We start from the raw sequence: 19378 nt of genomic DNA, 5'->3' as shown, positions 1-19378 counted from the left end.
GTCTGACAAAGCTGAGCCCTGGATACAGAGATATCTGCTCTGGTTTCAACCTTTTCTGTGTGCTTAAACAATTTCATACAAAATTTATCAAAATAATCATCTGTTTCTACCCCTCCTGGCAGGTCTTCTCTCCGGTCCTCACACCTGCCAGGCTCAGATGGAGGCAGTAGGTCCGGACCCATTGCCAGGGCAGCAAATTCAGCTCCTCCTTCCAACTGGCCTGCTCCTGACCGGCCCAGCAGCACCGCTGGTCTCTGAGGATCTGGCAGAAGGCGGTCCACCCCTGCCTGGTGCTGCCCTGCCCCCAGGGAGCTGCCCAGGTCGGTAGGAGGCAGCCAGACCCTTTCCACAGCACGGCACACACAGGTGGGGAGAAGGCGGCCGGGTTCCAATGGCGAGGTTGGAGTATCCCTGCACCTGGGTGGGGGGTGGTCAGAGAAGCAACCCGGGGAGCCCCTATCTTCCCCTTGGTGGCAGGCAGATCTCGGGGAGGGCAAAGAGCAAGAGCTTTGGAGCTGCGAAGACACAGGTTCAAAGCCAGCTCTCGCCTGAAATCCTTCCATGACCCCGGGCCAATTATTAACCCCAGGCTCCGTTTTTACAACTTTCAAATAAGAATAGTGCTCCCTACCTCCTATCTCTGGATACAGGGACCCAAAAGATGTCCAAAGGGATATTTAAAAAAATAAATAAATAAATAAAAGATGCTGTCCAGTCGAGAAAACACATGCTCCATGAAAAGAAGCCACTCACGAAAGGACAAATGCTGCCAGGAATCCACTCGTATGAGGTAAGCAGTCACATTCATAAACACAGAAAGTAGAAGGATGGGTGCCAGGGGCTGGGGGAGGGGAGGGCGCGGGGCTAGTGTTTAATGGGTACAGAGTTTCAGGTTTGCAAGANAAGATTTTATTTATTCATTCGACAGAGATAGAGACAGCCAGCGAGAGAGGGAACACAAGCAGGGGGAGTGGGAGAGGAAGAAGCAGGCTCACAGCAGAGGAGCCTGATGTGGGGCTCAATCCCACAACGCCGGGATCACGCCCTGAGCCGAAGGCAGTCGCTCAACCGCTGTGCCACCCAGGGCGGGGCTAGTGTTTAATGGGTACAGAGTTTCAGGTTTGCAAGATGAACACAAAGTCTGGAGATCAGGGGTGGCTGCCCCTCGACCGGACGGCATTAATGCCACTGCAGCGACACTTGAAATGGCTAAGATGGTAATTTTCAAGTTTTGTGTATCTTACCGCAATTTAACAAAATTAGGAAAAGAGAAGCATGATCTCATTCTTCTTTAAAAAAAAACTGTATCAGGGGCGCCTGGGTGGCACAGCGGTTGGGCGTCTGCCTTCAGCTCAGGGCGTGATCCCGGCGTTATGGNGCGGGGCTAGTGTTTAATGGGTACAGAGTTTCAGGTTTGCAAGATGAACACAAAGTCTGGAGATCAGGGGTGGCTGCCCCTCGACCGGACGGCATTAATGCCACTGCAGCGACACTTGAAATGGCTAAGATGGTAATTTTCAAGTTTTGTGTATCTTACCGCAATTTAACAAAATTAGGAAAAGAGAAGCATGATCTCATTCTTCTTTAAAAAAAAAAACTGTATCAGTAACTTATTACCGTATGCACAGAAAAATCTGGAAAGCTATACATAGAACTCCAGGTAGTTAAGTATGCGGTGGATCAGATTGTAGAAGGTTGTCTATACTACACACTCTTCTGTCATTTAAATGTGGTACTTCCACGAGTAGGAAAAATACCTGGGGAGAAAAGACTTTTCTCACCGTGCGGTTTCCAAGGATCGTAAAAGTTTACGAGAAGGACCTGCCATCTACTGTGTTAGGAGAAGGTTAGCCCGCCCTGCCTGCCCCACCCAGGTGACAGACACTCCACAGGGCACCGTCCTCACTGGAGGGAAGCAGTGCCCAGGCTGGGTAAGCTCAGACCCAAACCTACCTCAGAGGCTTATTGTGACTATTTAAATGACATGATGTATCCTGCCTGCGACCCAGAGGAAAGTGTGCGATGGTTACAACCCACCTGCCACCGCAGAAAACTCTCCCGGGGCTCAGTGGGGGAAGACACCTGGGTGAGGGCTAAGCCACAGGACAGGCACCTGCAAGCACAGGCCAGACCACCCAGAGCCCTCCAGGACCTGACCCGTCACACAGGCCACACTCAAGAGCCTTGAACTTCTGGAGCGCCTGCCGGGCTCAGGACCCCAGGAAAGGATGGAGGTACACTGGTGGCGATGTGCTCTCAGAACCACCCCTTAGGTATCCCTCGACGTGGTTCATTTCCCTCTGATGCTTCTTCCAGACGGGGAAGGGAGTCAAAGAAATGACCCGCTGCCCACTCCAGCCCAGAGGGGGACCACCCAGGCATGCTCCAGCCCCCACGGCAGACTGCAGGCCTTTGGCTTTCACACTCGGGCCATGGCAGGCAGGCTGGGTTGCGGGTACACAGGGCACAGAGAGCCTTTTGTTAAAGCCCAAACAGAGATGCTGGGCAAGCTTCCCAGGCAAGAGGGGAAGCAGGAGGCTGGTGCCCCTCCTTGCACCACACTTGGGAAGGCTGTCTGTCCCTCCAACGCTCTCCCAGGGAAGGGGGAAGGGCCATCCCCAGAGGCTTGAGGAAGACAGCCGGCCAGTGGCCCTGTCCCAGAAGGGCTCCGGGCCTGTGCATCTGCTCCTCAGTCAGCACCCCCGGGCCTCCTCGGGTCCCAGAGCCAGGAGTGGGAGGAAAGGGCTCACCTCGTCATCGGCTGCACACAGCCCACACCCGCTCAAGAGCAGGCCATTGCCCTCTAGGCCCCCACACCCACTTGGGGTGAGTCAGCACCGGGCTGGGGGCACTGCCTGGCTTGGCACTCGTCCCGCAGAGAAAGGCACACCCTCACTTCCCGGGAAAGGAAGAGGGGAGACAGTCAGGGCAGGAGGGGGAAGCCACATGTTTCATTTGCAAACTCCTCTCACACTTGGGCTGGGCCTCCCAAACAGGTCCGTCCTCATGCAATCTTGCAAGGCTGTGGCCTACCTTACGGGGTGAAGGGTGACAGGTAAGGGACACCCACCTGCGGCTCCCAAGCCAAGCTCATGGAGCAGCAGTCCAGGCTGGAGGCCCAAGCCGCCGCCTCGCTCCACCAGGCTGCCATTAGAGCCCCCAGCTACTGACAAGGACAACGGGCCAACCTTGTACCCAGCACTTCCTGTGCCCCAGCTCCCTGTCACTTCACCACTGGGTGACCTTGGGAAAGTCATCTTACCTCCCAAGGCTCTGGTTTCCTCGTCTGTAAAATGATTCATGGCTTGTAGTGAGGACTGAACCACGGAGTCCGCAGAATGCTCTGGCCCAGTGCCTGCCACGTATTTAAGACTACGATGGTAGCTGCCGTTATTGTTACAGCTGGTTTCACCAGTCCCTTTATGGGAGGGGGGTTAAGTGACCCGCCCAAGGCCACAGAGCTAGAAGGTAGTGGGACAGATCCCCACAGGGCTGACTTTCTACTGTGCAATCTGCCTCGAAGGCAAGCAGGTCTCCCTACCTGAGCACCCAGAACCCCAGAAATACTTCCTAGAACAAGACTCCCTTTTCCTGAGGGGCACGTGGAATCAAGGCCTCCGTAGGGAACCCTACCAGATGCCTCTGGTATCTCGAGAATAGTTTTAAGGAGACTCAAGAAGGGAGCCCCACTCTGTTGGGTCTGGGCCCAAAGCCAGGCACCACATCTGGCCCCTGGGGGCAGAGGGGCTTCGGTCTGCTATGAGCACCAGCACTGCGTGCCCAGACCAGTTACGGAATGCGGGCAGGAGCACCCATGGGAGGCTGCAGACACAGCTACTGAGACCCCAGGGGACTGGGACTGAGGCCAAAGGAAGCTGCCTGTGGCCCAGCTCTCTGGGCTGGAGGGGGGCTGCCCCAGAGATCGTGATGCAAGGTGCCGGCGGGGGGGGGAAGGGCGGGATCCCCATGTGCCCAACCCCCGGTCAGCACGTCTGCCAACAGCTGACCCTGTCAGAGGGCGTGAGTTTGGTGGCGGCACCACTGAGGGTGTCCAGGTGGCACGTGAGGACTGTGGAATTTTACAGCCACTTTTCCTCCAGTGGAATGTCACTCCGGACAGGCGATATGGCAGCAGTCCATTTAATTTTGAGGTTTTAGGCCCTCAAGAGACAGTTAAACATAGAACTTGCTACGAGATGCGGTAGGAACGCACTGGGAAAGAGAACAGGGGATGTTTGTGGCTGGGAGTGAAAGCCGTTCTAGAAACCTCAGTCCCACACATCCTTGAAGAGGGACGGTTAACCCCCCGCACGTCCTGGGAAGTCACTAGAACCCCCAGTCCTGAGGGGAGCTCGGCCCTGCTTCTACACCAAGGGCTGATCACAGGGACGCCTTGGCCAGAGGCGGGGACCAGGGCTGAAAGCATCGCCCTGCTCAGCGTCTCCTGCCACAGTCTGTGGACCGCCAGCCTCGCGCCAGACTGGGAGCATCCCCAAAATGCAGATTCCTGCCCCCACCCCCATTCCCGGCTTGGACTCTGCAGTTGTGTGGTGGGGGTCCCAGGGAACTCAGCACTGTACGCAAGCCCCCGGGCCGCTCTAAAGTGCCTCTGAGCCTGAGAACCTGGAGAAGAAGAAAAACGGAAGGTGGAGTAGAAAAAGCAGAGGCTGGCAAGGCAAACAGATCGCGTTCAAGTCCCACCTTTGCCACCCACGGCAAGAGCCCTCGTCCCTCCGAGCCTTGGCCTTGAGCCTGTAACACAGTGGAAGCACCTCGCAGAGGAGAGCTGCTATGTGCACGCGGTGACCCGGTGCACTGCCTGCCCGGGGTTCGGACCGTGGCCACTGTGGACGACCGGGGACACGAAGGCCCTGCTGCTAGGAGGAGGGAGAAGGTGGAGAGGCCAACTCCTGGGGCCAGAAGTGTCTCGAGCGAGAAGAAAACGAGACTGCGGGGAAAGAACAAGAGGAAGAAACACAAGTGAGGAAGACGGTCAGGCCAGTGAGCCCGACAAGGCCACCAGGTAAGGACGCCTCATTTCCAGCTCGACCCTGCCAGGCCGCAAAACCAGGCTGCCAGGCCTGAAATCCCTCCTGCCCCAACAGAGCATCTTTAGACCCAGCCTTCTCCTCACCCGCCTACCTTCAAGGTTAAAACCTGAACACAGGGGGCGCCTGGCTGGGGTCCTGGGATCGAGCCCCCACCCATCGGACTCCTTGCTCAGCGGGGAGTCTGCTTCTCCCTCTCCCTTGGCCCCTCCCTCCACCTGCTCATGCTCTCGCTCTCCCTCAAATGAATAAATAAAAAATCTTAAGAAAAAAAAAAAAAAACCTGAAAGGAGAGGGGTTGCTGGCTGGCTCAGTTGGTGCAGCGTGTGACTCCTGATCTTGGGGTTGTGAGTTCGAGCCCCACGTTGGGTGTAGAGATGACTTAAAAATAAAATCTTAAAAAAGAAAAGAAAAGAAAAGAAAAGAGAAAAGAAAAGAAAAGAAAAGAAAAGAAAAGAAAAGAAAAGAAAAGAAAAGAAACGAAACGACGAGACGAAACCTGAAAGGAGCATTCCAAAGGGACTAAGACTTCCCCCGGGGAATGGCCGGGGTAAATTAGTCAGGGCCATACTCAGGCCACGCAGCAACTCATGCGTGTCCCTCCCAACCCCCAACCTGGCCCCTGCCCTAGGCAGACAGCAGAGGCTGAAACTTCTCAGGCCGGCCCATGCCGTTCCCTCCAAGCTGTCCCTGGCATGGAGGAGGAATTCTGATCTCAGATAAGTAGGACCTGCTGCTTCCTGCTCATCCCCGGCCGGAGAGACCTCAGCCCAGGCAGGCCTCCCCTCTCCTCTCCGGGAGGCAGAGTTCCTCAAAACCAACAGGAAACTCCAGCAAGGCAGGGCTGGGGTTTGCTGACCTTGTCCCAATAAACAGGAGAGTCAACAAAATCACACACCAGGCACTTCCTAACCCCCCTCTGTGCTGCTGTAAATGCCTTCACAGACAGCTCTGAACCCCGGAATGGTGAGGAGGGGAGCAACAGGGGTGTGCCAACCGACAGGACTCACACAGATCCCCCCTTGCCTGGGAAAGAGGTCTTGGGGGGGGCCAGGAAATGAAACGGGAGCAAACTGTGAACCAGCAGCCCTAACAAGATTTGACATGGGAAAAATAAGCAAATAGTAATAACACATGTGAATCATACACTCCTCCCCATTCATATCTCTGGAGATGGGGATCACAGGAGACTTTCGCTTTCCATGACATCAAAATCAAAACACTATAAAAACCTACAGCGAACATGCAACTATGTTGGTTAATTATCCAAAAAAAAAAAATTACTATTTCTTTAAAAATCCAAGCTGGGGAGGGCCAGGTCTTCCTTACCCAAAAGCCGAGGTGACAGGAGGATGCAGGGAGGCCTCAGGCACAGAACAAAGGACCCTGACCCGGGAGTCTAGGATCTGGTTCCAGTCCCACATCCCTCCTTCCTTCCTGAACCCTTGGGCAAGCTGCTTCCTCCCTCTGAACCTCAGTTTCCACATCTGTAAACGAGGGACCAAGGCCACTGCCTGAGCTTCCTCAAATGGTCAGAGGAAATCATCGATAAGGATGTGTTTTATAAATTATAAAGTAGTCCACCCAAGGCCGCTCAGGTTCCAGAACACGTCCTGGGACATCCTCTGTTAAGTGCCTTCCCTCTATCAATATATTTCACCTTCAAAATACCGTACAGGGAGGTAAGGTGCTAAAATGATCATCTCTTTACAGCTAAGGAAACTGAGGCTCAGAGAGGTAGGGTGACCAGCCCACAGCCCCTCACTGAACACATGACAGCAAGGACTCAAACCCCGGTCTATGAAGTCTGGGTCCTTAACCAGTACACTCTCCTGCCTGTGGGAACCGGTTTCCAAAGTACAGGCCAAGGAACCCCAGTCCCCATGATCAAATAAGTGTGGGAACACACAACGTGCTGGCTCCCTCTCCGAGGCTCTCTCTCCAAGCCACCTTGTGCTCCCTTCGACGCAGTCCAGGCTGAGAAGTCCTGCAGCAGGGACAACTTGTTTCCCAGGGTTATCCAACCACTGCGGCCACAGAAACTGGTGTTCCATGGAACACACCTTGGGAAGTGTGGTCACAAGACGGTCTGGTTAACAACCCAGACTCACAAGATCTGCGCTGAGAGAGAAAAGCACCGGGATTCATAAGGAAACTTAACGCTAGCATCTGAAGTCCAGCAGCCACATCCTCCTCAGCCGGCCACTGAGTCGGGAGAAGGAAGAAGCATTCTGTCTCCTGCCACCTTTGCCCGACGCCCTGGATCTACAGGAAGAAGAGCGAAGGACTGCAGAGCTGGAGACACTGCCCTTTGGCCCCTCAGCTGAGGGAGGCACCTGACTGGAGGCTGGCCTGGAGGGAGAGGGGCCCCGTCCTTACCCTGTGCACAGCTCTGCTATCTGCGTGCTGGCTGTCGGTCCTGAGGCTGGCCCCCGTCTGTCTGGGCAGGGTCTTGGCATTCCTCTCGCTCCATGGAAGCTGCCTCCCTACGAGGAAGTGAGAGCTACTGTCAGCCGGGATGTGTGACCGCCAGAGTTACCCGCTGTGCTGCCAACATTTTCTGAGCACTTGCTCGGTGCCAGGCCCTGGGCTGGGCTCTTGGGGTGACAAGAAAGAACCAGACAGGGTACTGGGAGAGGCCGAGTCACCAATTACCGTTGGCTGTGGGGAGCCCAGGGCTCTGCTGGGGGTCCCTGGCAGCTATGGGAACACAGGAGAAGCACTAGACCCAGACCAGTGGGGTGAGAGAAGGCTCCCAGGAAAAGGTGTTGCCTGAGTTGACTGCTGAGGAAGAGCAGAAGCTGGAGAAAAAGTATTCCAGGCAGAAGGAACAGCACAAGTTTGCCTGGAAGGGAGAGAACGTGACATCTAGACAATGCTGAGTGGTTCAGTCTGGCTAGATGTCGGACTGGAGGTGGGTGGTGGTGGGGACAGGGGCCGCGGTGGGGCAAGTCGGGTCCAGGCGAAGACAAAGCCTCAGCCCAGGCACACAAGTTCGACTCAAACACAAAATCCAAACAGCACCTATTGGTCAGGGAACATTTAGGAAGCATCTACCACATCCCAGGCACTCTGCTCGGAACCATTCACAAGATGGAAAAGGACAAGTCAGCAGGGTGGGGACAGAAGTGTGATCAGAACACAGTAGGGGTGAGGGGCGGGGAGTATCTGAACCACCAGGAGTCGGTATGGTATACCGGGACAGGCAAAAGGATAAGCAGGAGTTAAGAGGAAGGAGGGAGTGCAGGCAGGGAGTGTACAGGCAGACAAAGGGACCTGAATGGCTCTGGGAGGGACTGTGGAGCCTTTTAACCACGTGTACCCGTGTACCCGGGAGCATTTCAAGCACCTATTCAGTGCTAGGCATCGTGCTGGGAGGAAAGAAGCGGAAGACGGTCCCCAGCCTGGAGGAGAGATAGGTCAATAACCCAGCAAACCCACACAGGGCGCCGGCAACTAGCAGGAAAGCACCTAGAGCTGTGAAGGCACAGAGGCCACTGAGCCAGGCTCTACCCCCACCCCGCGCTCCTCAAGGACGGGGTATCCACTGAGGATGGGCAGCCCAGTCACCTGCCCATGGCACAGCCTGAACCAGAACTCAGGCCACCGGACGCCCTGTCACTGATTCTTCTAGTCCTCCCTCTTCCAGGAAATGCACACTGACCACCCCCAACATATTCACCCAGAGCTAATGCCTTCTGCTCTGTAATATTTCTATTATTACCATGTCAATGTTTTCCTGCCGGCCTCTCCTCCCAGCTTGCAGCTCAGAGGAGGCCAGGGGCTGTATTCTCTTGCATCATTTCTGGTCCAGGCCAGGTACTTACTAAAGAATGGCTAAATGGATGAATGGACAAATGATTGAAGGATCAAGGGATGGAGAGATGGTGTGCTGGGCTCTAGGGCCCCACATCCATCCCACCTGACTCCTCGTGAGGTCTTAGACCATTAACCTGTGCCTCAGTGTCCCCATGTGAAAACCTGGAATCACCTGCACTCTCAGGAGAGGGAGTCAGGAACGAGGCTGACCCCTTCCCTCCAGCTCTTACAGGTGAGGTCCAGCCCAAGCCAGGCAGCAACCCAAGGCTCAGTCATTTCCCCAAGTTCTGACCCAATAGGGCAATCCTCAGGAGCCCCCTCTGCCCAGAAGGGTCACTCAAAATTCGCAGGGGAAACTGCTTCCTACTGCATGTGTCCAAGAGATGGAGTACAAAAGCACATCACAGAGTTGGGGGGGAGGGGAGTCACAAATATTGCTGGGGCCCCTGCTCTGTACCCTGGAAGGCAGGGGGCACTAGACCAGACCCCAAAGCACCTCTAAGACTGGGAAGACAGGAAGGCAGATGCCAGTCATTCATGCCCCAGCATCTCTCCAGTCCGCCAGCACAAGTCATCTGTCCTTGCCTCCCCTCACAAGCCAGAGGAAGACTTGACCTTCATGAAGGCAATGCCAGTGTGACTGAGCCGTGGGCACTGCCCAGTCCCTCTGAACAAACTCCCACTCCCCCATCCCCTCCACAGGAAAGATCACCAACAGCACTCCCCCTCCTCCTCCTTCCAGTCTGTCTGCCTGCCGGTCTGTCTACACAGAGAGGTTAAAGAAACTCCTAATGGAAAAGGTGGGTGAGGCCCATGGGAGCCTTTCAGCTCCACCAAATCCCTCCTCCACAATTTAGGCCCAAATTCCCTTTGCCTCACAAGCACTCTCCCTCCTCATCCTCACACCTCATCCTCAAAAGGCTTCCTGGGATAGAGCCGAGGAAGAAGCATCAGGGGAGCGTGGTCAGCCCCACCCTTCCAGCCAAGTCCTAATCAGAAGGGTGTCGGGCACCCCCCAACCATCTCTCCTCCTTCCCAAAAAAGGCAGTCTGTAGCTGTACCAGCTGAGCACCAGCCCAATCTTGGTTCACTCCAGTCCAAACCAAGGGGGAAAAGCAGTCAACGAAAGACACAGAATCATCCTGAACCCCAACCACCCTGGCTATGCTCCTTCGGCCTGGGAACCAACTTTGCTGGGTCTCCAGCCCGGACCTCATCAGATCTGGCTCTCAGGCCCATATGGATGCACAGGACATGGGCAGGGCCTGGGGCCTCAGACCCTGAACCGGTCTTCCGGGGAACCCGCAGTACGCACGGGCCCCAAGATCTTAGCCAGGGATCCTGTCCCCAAGTCAGGGTACTGTTCCCGCCGGATCAAGAGGAGGGAGGGGTCCAAAGGAAGTGGAGGGAGCCAGGAGCCCAGGAGAAGAGAACAGGGGAAACCTTTGAAAACGGGGGNGGGGGGGGGGGGGGGGGGGAACCAAAAAACTTGCCAAGGAGAGGCTCCCAGGTGGAACCTCTAGGAAGTGGGGAGTGTGTGCGTGTAGGGGTTAGGATCTGGGGGAACCCAGGGGATGACAAGCGGACCTGGGGGAGCCCAGGCGGAAACTCCCGGTATGTAGAGCGCAGGGAGGCACTGGGGTGCCTGGGAGGGGGTTCGCGCGCCGCGGCACCGGGGAGAGGGTGGGGCCCCGGAGACCTGGAGTACGGGGGAGCCAGGAGGTAGGCCAAACTGAGCTGCCTCGGGAGGCCCCCAGGGAGCCAGCCGCGGTGGGCAGAGCCCGAGCTGCCTGAGGCGCCCGGGGCAGGCAGCTGGCCGGGGGCGTGTAGGAGTGGGTTTCGAGAAGTGACAGCTCGCGCCCCTTTCCCCGCCCCACCCACTCACCTGGTCCCGCCCGGTCCCGCAGCCCAGCAGGCAGCCCCGCGCCCCCGCCGCTCCGTCCCGCCGCCGGCCACTGCACCCCTCCGGCGCCTCCTTTTGTTTGTCCCTCACTGCACCACTCAGCCTCCTCCGCCCCGGAAGTGACGTCACCACAGGCGCGAGCGCGGCGGCTAGGGCGTCGCCATCTTTTTGATGGGCGTTCTCTTCGCGCCTTCACATCTTCGGCTCCCTGGTAGCGCCATGTTGGTTTGGGGCGGAAGTAGCGGAGACCAAGCTCGGCCCCCTTAAAGGGGCAGGGACGGCTGTAACCTTCGGGGTGAGCTGGGGGACGGAGAGGTGAAGCCACCGAGGCGGGGGTGAGTAGCTGGTGCCTGCGCGTTGCTGCCCTGAGGCCGGGCGCCGAGGCCGGAGGACCTGGTGGCCGGCTCCGAGTTCATTTGTGCCAGAATACTCGCTGCGTTTGATGCTGCTGGTACGGCGGAGTGGCTGCGCCGAAATCTTAACCCAGCCTGGAGCCGCCCGCGGGGATAGATTGCGCGCGCTTGACGCTGACCCGCACTCGGATGCTGGGACCCGCCAGGCTGTGCTCTCTGCACTCACATCCCGCACCCCTATCCCCCGCGACAGTATCCTGGGGAGGAAGAAGCCCAAGGTAGCTTGGCCATTTATGAGCAGAGCCGGGGCTGGAACCGGGACACCGCTAAGCGGAGCCCGAGTCCTCGCAGTTCCCACAGTGACAGTAGTAACGGCAACCACGTTAGGAAATAATCCATACAGTGGAATGCTGTGCAGCCATTAGAACGAAAAATGTTCAATATGCACTAACGTGGAACGACTTCCAAGATACCTTAGATGAAAAAAAGGAAGGGGCAAAAGAGCTGCGTTGATCGTCGCTACAGTTTGTGGAAAAGAACGTGTGTGAGAGTGTGCGTGTCTGCGGGTGTGCGCACCAGCTGTCTGGTAAGATGCACAAGAAGTGCTTAAGTGTGGTGGCCTTGGACAGGAGAACTGGAGTCCTGGGTACCCGGGCAAGGGGGGAGAATTTATTTTTTTAAATAAGATGATGAAGATAGAAGGGCTTGCACCATCAAGACTAGAGCTACCGCCTGGGTTCCCCCTCCTGCTGGGAGGTCTGATTTTCCCCCTCTCGCTCAGAGGTTAGGGACTTCAGTAATACCTCTTGGCCAGGAAGGGGAGAAGCTGGAATTTGAGCCCTGGAGGGTTTTACAGTAATGGCCAGGGTCTCCTTATCCTACTTCCCACTGAGAAGGTTTTTGTTATCAACCACGTGACACCCAGCGTGGGGTCTGGCACACAGCTGGTATCGAAGTAACCGTTTATTGGCTGAACATGTAGCACAGACTGGAGACAACACGAAGTGTAGAATGAAGAGAGGAACACTGGAGGCCAGAGCCCATACTAGAGTCCAAGGCTTGCCCCTTTCCAGCCTCGAAACTGTGAACCTGACACATCCCTCCCTGAGCCTCCACGTCCCCACCTACAGAACTAACAAGCATGACCACAACTGCCACTGGTGCCCCACGTGTCCTACTTTGGGCTTTGTGTGCAGATGAGCCCCATTTTACAGATCAGTAAGTGAAGCACAGAGTCATTCAGAAAGTTGCCCAAAGGAGGCCCCCATGAGGCCTTACTTCCCCTCAAACAGAGAGATTGCTGGGCTCCTGGGTCTCCCTCGGCCTCCAGGGATCATCTGCATTAATGCTTTGGGACACCTCCGGTCCTAGTTGAGCTGCCAGAGGTTGAGGATCTGATGGAGAACAGGACAGACACATAGTTCCTGTCCCTGAAGTCTAGTGAGGGTGACGGACAACCCAGCAGTTAGCGTCTCTGATGAGCTCTGTGGCGGGCAGAAGCTCAGCCCTTGGGAGCACAGTAAGAAGAGAATCTGACTCAGCCCAGGGGGAGTCAGAGACGGCTTCTCAAAGTAGATAACTTCACATCTGTGTCTGAAAAACATGAAGGATACCTAGAAGGAAGAATGATGAGGCTGGAGACCCAAGCAGAGGTGTGCTCATACCTCAAGGTAACTGACGTGATCAGAGACCATGCAGGTTAGAAATGTTTCAGTCCGGCATCTGCATGAATCCCTCCTTCCTGGAGAATGCCTTCCCATGCCAACATCTGTGGCTTTCCACCCGCCAACATCTGTGGCTTTCCACCCTCCGTCCACGCTTCACTTTTGCGCCTACTCCAAAGAGCAGGACTTCCCGATTGTATAATCCAGGTGGGGGTGACAAAGGAACACAGGAAAGTGAATAGCATGGAGGAACTTCTTTACTGACACGCTCACCTCCCACCTGGACACCCCCACCCCCGCCCCTGAATTCCTTCCCCCTCCAGATTGGCAGCCAACTTGCTCAAACAGGAACTCTGCCCTTGTGAATGGAGGCGTCAGTGCTGGCAGCTCCTGTGTTTCCTGCTGTTTATGCTCACATGGGTTCTCAGGTTCCCGGGTGCCGGGACATCCAGTTAGGCGTGACCCCTCCCTCCCCCAGCTCGTTGGCCAGCAGGTCAAAGTTGCTCCAGCTACAGTGGGAGAGGAATCACTGCCAGTCCTGTCCCAACAGACCTGGGGCAGTATCCCACTCCCAGATGGCACTGCCAATTCCTTGGAAAAATTAGCAAATGCTCATCCTACTTCCTCATTCCTGGACAATGGTATAAGCTTTGGATTTGCAGCTGAGGTCCTTTTGTGCTTTTCTGGGACTTTGACTTTGGGTAAGTCATTTCCCTGCTCTGAGCCTTAGTTTCTGTAAAACCGATTGGACTCTCTTTAATGTTCTTGCCGGGCATTAAGCATATAAATGTATATATATTTTCCCCCATGTGCAAAACTGTCTTAAAGAGTGAGATTTCAATTTTGGATCTGGATCCTGTGCCAGGAGGAGTAAGGAGTGGGCTGCCTACTGTGTGTCTCACTCAGCGTCTACACTCACGCCCCCCCCCAAAACCTGCAGTCTGGGCTCCACAAGTCATTTCTCTCCTTTGCTGATTCCAGAGTCAAGGGAAACAAGGTGTAAGTCACTGTGCTTCCTAGATCTCTCCAGACAAGCTGTCTTCTTCCTTGGGGCAGAACCATTGACTCAACAAGTTTTTAGGAAACAATTGTCTTATAGGGACTCTCTGTTTAGACTGAGAAAAGAAAGAAAGAAAAAAAAAAAGAGAAGGAAAAATCAGGATTCATTATCTGGCAAGAGACTTTCCTATATAGGTTTAAATCTTAACACCTTTTTTTTTTTTTAAGATTTTTTATTTATTTAGAGAGAACAAGCATAAGCAGGGGAGAGGCAGAGGGAAAGGGAGAAGCAGGCTCCCCGCTGAGCAGAGAGCCCAATACAGGGCTGATCCCAGGACCCTGAGATCATGACCTGAGCCAAAGGCAGACGCACTCCACCGGCCGAGCCACCCTGGTGCCCCGTGTTAACGGCTTCTTCTTGACAGGTTCCATGGGCCAGGGCCTATGCTGAATGCTTTCTGTGAATGACTGCATTGTTGGTTACCCCTTGGACAGACAAGCTGAGCCTAGAGAGCTCTCAGCATGGCGCAACCAAGATCCCATAGCTGGTTCAGAGTGGAGCTTGGGACCGTTCTAGCCACATCCGAGCTTTCATTTTGGGGATTGTTCGTGTAACAGGCTGGTCTTGCCTGGGCATGGTCCTCCCCTCCCCGGGCCCCTTCTCCAAAGGCAGTATGGTTTGTGTCTTCTCCATAACTGGGGGCACCTGACATTTTGAGCCCAGGGGATACTAAACATCCTTCCAGACACCAGATAGATCTGCCCAGTAGAGAACTGACTCACCCCAAATACCAAGTGTGCCCCTTCTAAGAAACACTAAAACCAGCTCTCCATATTGCATAGAATTGGCTTCGATGGCATGGGGCTAGGCGGCAACGCCGAGATTCCCTTGCCTGCCCTCAAAAGCTGCCATGTGGGGTGGAAGGGGCATGGCTCCAGTCCCCAAGGGCCGCTGGTCTGCAGGCAGGGGAGCTGATAGAGGTGGTAGCACCCACCTCCTGAAAGAGGGATGTTCGGGGAAAGCCTCTGGACTGTTGGGAACTGGCAAACCAGGATTTGAATCCCAACTCAGGCTCTCAGCTAAGTGAGCTTTGTTTGTTCTCCTCTGAGCAAAATAGGGATGATAATGCCTTCCTAGTAGGTTGTTTTGAAGATTAGGGAACTCAGCACAGGGATCAGATGTACAATCTGACTTCAGAGGAAGGCCCAGGTGGACACAGAGCCAGAGAGGAGGAGGAGCTGGGACTGCGCCCTGGTAGGGAGATAGGACTGGGGGGCATGCCAGGCAGGGGCACAGATGTCTATCCAAAAGCAAGCAAGGGGTGCCTGGCTGGCCCAGGTGGTAGAACGTGCAACTCTTGATCCCAGGGTGACGAGTTCAAGCCCTACATTGGGCATGGAGCTACTTAAAAAATAAAAGAGGCAGGGGGATGCCTTGTTCGCTCAGTCGGTTAGGCGTCTGCCTTCGGCTCAGGTCATGATCTTGCGGGTCCTGGGATTCAGTCCCGCATCGCATCGGGTTCCCTGCTCAGCAGGGAGTCTGTTTCTCCCTCCCTCTCTGCCTGCCGCTCCCCCTGCTTGTGCGCGCTCTCTCTACCAAATAAATAAATAAAATCTTAAAAAAATAAAAATTAAAAAAATCGGGGCACCTGGGTGGCTCAGTCGTTAAGCATCTGCCTTCGGCTCAGGGCATGATCCCAGCGTTCTGGGATCAACTCCCACATCGGGCTCCTCCACTGGGAGCCTGCTTCTTCCTCTCCCACTCCCCCTGCTTGTGTTCCCTCTCTCGCTGGCTGTCTCTATCTCTGTCAAATGAATAAATAAAATCTTTTTTAAAAAATTAAAAAAATAAAAATAAAAAAGGGACACCTGCCTGGCTCAGTCAATTAACTCTTGATTTCACCTCAGGTCATGAACTCGGGAATGTGAGCTGGAGCCACTAGAGCCCGGCATCAGGCTCCGGGCTGGGCGTGCAGCCTGCTAAGATTCTCTGTGCCTCTCCCTCTGCTGTCCCACCCCCCTTCTCTACCGATCTCTAAAAAAATAATGATAAAAATAATTAAAAACAAAAACAAAGGATTTGTATGTTCGGAAGAGGAGGGAGTGTGGAAGCTACAGAGTCCGCGTTCAGGTCAGCTCCAAAGGCCAGGTAACGAGGCTTTGGATCGGGTATCAGGACAAGCTCCTTGGAGAGGTTGGCCCGGCGGGAGGTGTAATTGACATCAGCCACCAGAGGCTTGGTCACTGAGGCATTTCCTTAGGGGTCATTCACCTGCTGGCCAAGAAGGTGACCCAGTGGCTGCCATGGCTGATGGAGGCATGTGTTTAGGCAGGGCACTAACCCCTGGCAGCTGGCCCCTGGCCTGGCAGTAAGGAAGCCTGAGACCTTAGGTGCCTGGGGAGCTACCCTGAAGGTGTCCTCAAGGTCATCTGGTGCATTTCTGCCCCCCCCCTCCAGGCAGGACTGGCTCCCTTGCTGCCCTCACTGCAATACTTATTCTCCAACTAATATTGGAGGAATAACAATAACGTGGATGGTGTTCGTGGAACACTGACTCTTTACCGGGCACTACGCCAAGTGATTTTCCTGTGTCCTCTCACTGACTTCTCACGACAACTCAATGAGGCGGGTGCTATCATTATTCTGCGTCAGAGATGATTCTCAGAAACTTTAATAATTTGGGGCACCTGGGTGGCTCAGTCGGTGAAGCATCCGCCTTCGGCTCAGGTCAGGATCTCAGGGTCCTGGGATCGAGCCTCTTATCAGGCTCCCTGCTCAGGAGGGAGTCTGCCTGCCCCTCTCTCTCTGCCCCCTCCCCGGCTTGTCCTCTTTTCTCACTGTCTCAAAGAAGTAAAATAAAATCTAAAGAAAAAAAGAAAGCTTTAATAATTTGCCAAAAGTCACCCAACTAGTACATGACGTCAGTCCAAGATCTGATTCCAGAGCTGCACAGCCTCGGGGGAAAAAAAAAAAAGTATTGAAGTTTATAAGACCCCAGCCCCATCCCAGAGGAAGCCACTATTAATAATTTAGCAGTGTCCCTGGAGACAACCTAATACATAATCAAGCAGCCCTTGCTTTGCACAGCAGAACGAGTTTCAGGCACCAAGGTCCAGCTCAGTAACACCCGTTCCTCAACAACACGGTTCCAATTCCAGCTGCGACGTTCTGTTAACTATGAGTAATTGCACCAAGTGTGAACTCTGCTACTCTTTAGTCCACGAATCGCTATGGAAATAGCACATGTGCTTTGTGCTCTGGTGACTAATCACGTCACTTCTTTCAAAGCCTGTCAGTGATTGGTCACCGTGCATTCTATTCCGTTCACACACAGACACCGAAGCTTAGAATGGGTTGTGTTGTCTCCTGCCTCCCAGTGATAAACCCATGCAACAGGCTACAAAAATGGATCATCAGAAGAGGGCATTGGCCCCCAAAGACGAAAGCACTGCAAAGAAATGCAGAGCGGTAAGACAGAATGGGAAATGTGCATGGAACGTAAGCGGAGTGATGAAAGAAAGCCTGGCTGTGGGCAATGTTGACAGCGCAGTCCTCTGCTGTTCCAGAAACCAGATACACAGCCGGAGAAACTTAGTGCAGGTAGATTGACCAACGTACGTGACGCACGTGGTTCTAACCAAAAGGATGAAGGTGTCCCAGAGGAAGGGCTGCCAAGCAAAGAGTCACATCAAAGGGACACGCAGATATATTTCACAACATTGATAAGACATGAAGCGTTCGAAGTTGATGTAAACTCAGAAAGAAGCAGGTTAACTCATCAATGCTGGGAAAAGATGCTTTGTTCCCTATCCTAAATTATGCAACTAGAAGGAAGCAAGCACTGTTCACACTACTCTGGATAATTTTCCCCCACGTGATGAGGGGATACCTGGGTGGCTCAGTCGATGAAGTGTCCAACTTGGTTTCAGCTCAGCTCATGATTTCAGGGTCGTGAGTTCAAGCCCCACGTCGGGCCTGGAGGCTGCTTGAGATTCTCTCTCCCTCCCTCTCTAAAAAAACAAAAAAATTTAAAGTGCACAGCGTGATGCTTTGATATATGTAGAGGTTGCAAAGTGACTCCCACCATCAGTTAATTAACACATCCCTCACCTCACAGACCTACCTTGTGTGAGTGTGAGAACGTGGAAGATCTACTCTCCTAGCAGATTTAAATTCCACAAGACAGTATTATCTCCTAGAGTCCCCATCTCCAGGCTAGGTCCTCAGAACTTCTTCATCTTATAATGAAGTTCGTACCCTTTTATCAATCTCTCCCCATTCCCCTCACCCAGTGGCCCCAGCAACCATCCGCCTACTCTGTTTCTAGGAGTTCAACTTTTTTTTTTTCTTTTTAGATCCCACATAGAAATGACAGCTCACAGTATTTGTCTTTGTCTGGTTTATTTCTGTTTATTTCACCAGGCATTACACCCTCCAGATTCATTCATGTGGTAGCAAATGGCAGGCGTTCCTTCTTTTTTAAGGCTGAATAACATTCCATTGTGTACGTACGCAGACCACATTTTCCTTATCCATCCATCCACCCATCAAGGAACATGTAGGATGTTTCCAGATCTTGGCTCTTGTGAATAATGCTGCAATGAACATGGGAGTACAGATATCTCTTCGAGATAGTGATTTCATTTCCTTTGGAGATCTACCCAAAAGATCATCCTTGATACTTTTTTTTTTTAAAGTAGGCTCCATGCCCAATGTGAGGCTCGAACTCATGACCCCAAGATCAAAAGTTGCACACTCTACTGACTGAGCCAGCCAGGCGCCCCATTGATACATGTAATTTTGAAGATTCGTTTATTTATTTGAGAGTAAGAGAGAGCACCCGTGCATGCACAAGCAGGGGGTTCAGAGGGAGAGGGAGAAAGAATCTCCAGCAGACTCCCTGCTGAGCATGGAGCCAGCCCCACAGCCCTGAGATCGTCACCTGAGCCGAAATCAAGAGTCAGATGCTTCACCGACTGAGCCACCCAGGCGCCCCCCCACATTGATTTATTTTTATAAAGAAAGAAAACTTTCTTTCTTTAAAACTTTCTAAAACACTTTCTTTTTTTTTTAAGATTTTGTTTATTTATGTGACACAGAGACAGCCAGTGAGAGAGGGAACACAAGCAGGGGGAGTGGGAGAGGAAGAAGCAGACTCCCAGCGGAGGAGCCCGATGTGGGACTCGATCCCGGAACACCAAGATCACACCCTGAGCCGAAGGCAGACGCTTAACGACTGCGCTACCCAGGCGCCCCTAAAACACTTTAATTCTTAATGTTTCTAATTTAAATGACGTTAGTAATTTAATAACTACTGAATTTATTATTTTTAGTTTTACTTTTTTTTCCATTTCCCTGTACATTTGTAACAAACCATTAGAGAGTTTTTAATGTTTGACAGCAACAATCATAATTTGTCCCACTAATTATTAACTTCTCTTTGAATGATCTCAGCTTACATGGCCGTTTTTACAGTCCCGCACTGTAGCTGGGTGTGAGGACTGCCCGTGTGTGAGTACGTAACACACGATCACATACGTACCGGCCGCTCTGCGATTTAAAAAAGGCAACTGGGGTTATATTGTTTTTCA

General features: G+C 53.6%; 2 protein-coding genes across 3 annotated transcripts in view; one reads left to right on the top strand and one right to left on the bottom strand.

Annotated features, from left to right (window-relative positions):
- The window catches only part of LRRC8A (leucine rich repeat containing 8 VRAC subunit A), a 27140-nt gene extending 16259 nt beyond the window's left edge, over positions 1-10881 (bottom strand). Inside the window, exons 1-2 of one of the 2 annotated variants that reach the window (XM_002915194.4) lie at positions 10753-10881; positions 7428-7534 (exon numbers count right to left, since the gene is read on the bottom strand). The gene's annotated coding sequence lies outside the window, so the exon portion shown is untranslated. The remainder of the gene's footprint in view (positions 1-7427; positions 7535-10752) is intronic. The other variant, XM_034664642.1, reaches the window with a different exon arrangement.
- A 79-nt stretch (positions 10882-10960) lies between these two features.
- Positions 10961-19378, top strand: part of KYAT1 (kynurenine aminotransferase 1) — a 32869-nt gene continuing 24451 nt past the window's right edge. Inside the window, exon 1 of the mRNA XM_034663737.1 lies at positions 10961-11221. Coding sequence (XP_034519628.1) covers positions 11213-11221 — 9 coding nt within the window. The 5' untranslated portion in view covers positions 10961-11212. The remainder of the gene's footprint in view (positions 11222-19378) is intronic.

The sequence above is a fragment of the Ailuropoda melanoleuca genome, chromosome 7, assembly GCF_002007445.2.
Source record: "Ailuropoda melanoleuca isolate Jingjing chromosome 7, ASM200744v2, whole genome shotgun sequence".
Classification (NCBI taxonomy): Eukaryota; Metazoa; Chordata; class Mammalia; order Carnivora; family Ursidae; genus Ailuropoda; species Ailuropoda melanoleuca.
Note: the sequence above shows the minus strand (reverse complement) of the source record. Positions and strands in the feature narration are given on the sequence as shown.